This window comes from Panthera onca, chromosome X (assembly GCF_046562875.1).
Source record: "Panthera onca isolate mPanOnc1 chromosome X, mPanOnc1 haplotype 2, whole genome shotgun sequence".
Taxonomy (NCBI): domain Eukaryota; kingdom Metazoa; phylum Chordata; class Mammalia; order Carnivora; family Felidae; genus Panthera; species Panthera onca.
In genome coordinates, this window is record NC_138357.1 from 41,182,508 (window position 1) to 41,185,778 (window position 3,271).

General features: G+C 39.4%; 1 protein-coding gene across 1 annotated transcript; it reads right to left on the minus strand.

The window, feature by feature from the left end:
• Positions 1–1,271: 1,271 nt before the first annotated feature.
• On the minus strand, positions 1,272–2,583 carry NCBP2L (nuclear cap binding protein subunit 2 like). The gene has a single exon (XM_081792983.1). It carries the CDS (start codon positions 2,146–2,148, stop codon positions 1,630–1,632), a length of 519 nt encoding a protein of 172 aa, XP_081649109.1. The 5' UTR covers positions 2,149–2,583; the 3' UTR covers positions 1,272–1,629.
• Between the last annotated feature and the right edge of the window lie 688 nt (positions 2,584–3,271).

The window sequence follows — 3,271 nt, forward strand, 5'->3', positions numbered from 1 at the left end:
TAAGCCGGGATTCCTAAACCAATCACCAGCAAGAGGGAAGGAATTGCGACAACTAATTCATACTAATGACAGTGTCTAGGCCTTCTGGGCCCCAGAAGGAGGATGATCACTGCAGTGTGGAGCAGAACCTCCAGGCAACTGGCAATGGAAATGTAGTGTGAGGAACAAACTTTAGTGATTTTAAGCCACTAAGGTTTTTTAGATTACTTGTTACTGCAGTATAACCTGACCTATGTCATGTAACAATAGAAAAAGTAAATAAAGTGTTGGGGTGCCTGGGTGGCTCAGTCGGTTAAGCGTCTGACTTCAGCTCAGGTCATGATCTCACGGTTCATGAGTTCAAGCCCCGCATCGGGCTCTGTGCTGACAGCTCCGAGCCTGGAGCCTGTTTCAGATTCTGTGTCTCCCTCTCTCTCTGCCCCTCCCCCACTCACACTCTGTCTGTCTCTCTCTCATAAATAAATAAACATTTAAAAAATTAAAAAAAAAGTAAATAAAGTGTAAACTATATTAAGAAGATGGAGAAAAGTTCAAATGTGAGTGTAAGTGAACTAAACACTCATCTATGAAAGCAAGAAGTCAATAGATGATGTTTAAAATGAAAATAAATAGTATATATAGTCATGGTGTTTTAGAAATATGGAAGAAACTACCAGGAAAGAAATGACAACAACCAAAAAACTTGCTAAAAAAAATTAAGGTCTCCTGGCTGGCTCAGTTGGTAGAGCATGCGACTCTTGATCCCATAGTTGTGAGTTCGAGCCCCACATTGGGTGCAGAGGTTACTTAAAAACAAAATCTTTAAAAAAAAAATTAAAAGTTATTGCCCAGGGAATATGCCTGGGATAGGAATAGGTGGAGAAAGAGGATTTTTGTTTCATTATAAACTCTTCCATATTTTTCTAAAATTTTTTTAACATTTATTTATTCTTGAGAGACAGATCACTAGCAGGAGAGGGGCAGAGAGAGAAGGAGACACAGAATCCGAAGGAGGGTCTAGGCTCTGAACTGTCAGCGCAGAGCCCGATGCAGGGCTTGAACCTACAAACCATGAGATCATGACCTGAGCTGAAGTCAGACACTCAACCGACTGAGCCATCCAGGCACCCCATTTATTCAACATTTACTGAGTGGCTCTACTGTGCAAAGTGCTGGGTATACAGAAATAAACTAGACACAGTTCTTGCCTTTTTCTTATGTTTTAAAGTAATGTGCTTTTATTCCTTTGATATATATTTGTTAATTTTCCATTTATTTGACTTTACTTGTCAAATATCTTTAAAAAATCATTTCAGGCCCTGGAAACATGACTATAAAATCCAACTGAAGTCTTCCTGAAATGGAAGTTTGGTTGACTCAGATCTTACATACCTCATTTATTCCTAAAGAACACTTCACTTTTGACCACCAGATGGACAAATTGGTAATCTGACAGCCAGCTTCAAAATTAAGACAAGAACAAGAGAATGTTTTGGTTTGTGCCATTTAATAACATTTCAGAGAGAAAAAAATGCATCAAAAGGGTCTCTGCTCAGCAAGTAATTTAAACTTGTTACAAAATGGGTTATGTGCTGACCTGGTGGTGCTCCTTAATAGACTTTTCTAGGGGCCAGAGCTGCAGGTTTGTCATTAGTGGATTTCTCTCCTATCACAGGCTTCTCTAAAGCCTCCTCTACCAGCATTAAAATCTTCATGAAACTCATCTCTTACCTGGCCCCCACGTCGGGGACGGCCATACTGTCTGCCCTGTCTAAAGCCTAGATCCCAATCTGTGTGGATAATACGATCATCTAGGCGGGTCCCGTTTAGGCACCACATGGCATTTTCGGCCTCAAATCTATTATGGTATTCTACAAAACAGAAACCACATGCCATTTTCTTAATTTTATCCAGGCCCATAAACATATTCTTGACATCACCACATCTACTAAAGAGCTCATATATTTGCTCTTCCGTAGTATAAAAGGAAAGATTCCCCACATAAAGTGTGAAGCTTTCTTTCGGTAATTTCTCCTGCTCATCATTATTGCCACCGAACTGCTGGTCCCGGTACTCGCTCAGCTCCAAGGAGGGATCGCTGCGCAGAAGTCTCAGGTCATTGGACATGGTGCCTAATGGGCGCCCTGAGGGCAGGGGCTTGTGGTCCATCTTGGCAGCAGTGACACCGCTAACAAAACCCTAAATTAAATTGTTAAAAAAGTAAAGTTACAAGGAAGGAAGCAGAAACACAAACCTGGTATATTTAAGAGGTTTGTGCCCTGACGCATAGACACCTCAGCTCTTGACTATGAGGCTCATGTCAAGGCAAACTTAAAATAGAAAGTTCCAGGCCCCAGGAGCAAGGTCATAAAATGCAACTTTGCAAGTCTTCTTGAAAGGGATGTTATGGTGCCTTTGATTAACTCAGATCTTACATACCTAATCTATTACCAAAGAACAATTTAATAACAGAATGCTATGGAAAAATATGGCACAAAACAGTAAAACGGATCAAAGTTTCATGGAGAATGAGCACTACTATCATTCCTGATCAAGGACTAGGCATCAGGTAAATCATATATACAATTAGGGCCAAAGCACAAATACAATTGTAATATACCCTGTCATAGTTTAAAATAACAAATTTATGATTCAAGTCTATAATATGGAAATCAATATATGGTATTTTTAAGTTAGACAAAAGTCTATCTATCTATCTATCTATCTATCTATATACACTATCAAGTATACATGTAGCTCTATAAAAATGAAAACATTCTGGCATCATAAATTTGACTTAAATTAAGATTAGATTTTATTAGCAATAATTCTACTTTTCATCTTAGACTAGTCCATCTATTTAAAAAACCTCCCCAGAGAATTTTAACTAATGCCCTTTTCCCCCTTTACTAAATTTTCCTACCGCAGTCAGAGGCATTAAGAATGATTCAATCGGTTTTAGCTACACTTTCCAAAAATAGCCGTTAGCTCCACACCCCTCTATTTTGCAACAGTTCCCAAATTTTAATGCGCAAGAAACACCCACAGTACTAGATGGAAATGTAGATTCTTGCAGCCCAACCTTCAGAGATTCTGACTTGGTAGATCTATTATCAATAATCACGCCTCAGATAAATTTCATTGGCTATGATACTGATACTGCCACAAAGCTCTGACTCAGTAGATCCAGAGCAAGATCCAGGAACTGACATTTAACATCTAAACTGCACCCCTCCAGACGCAAGTAGTGCAAGGACCACACTTGGAGGAACTCTGCTGAGGAAATGCTTTC

Coding starts and splice junctions, on each gene's coding strand:
- NCBP2L (XM_081792983.1), bottom strand. CDS start 2,148: ATGGACCACAAGCCCCTGCCCTCAGGGCGCCCATTAGGCACCATGTCC.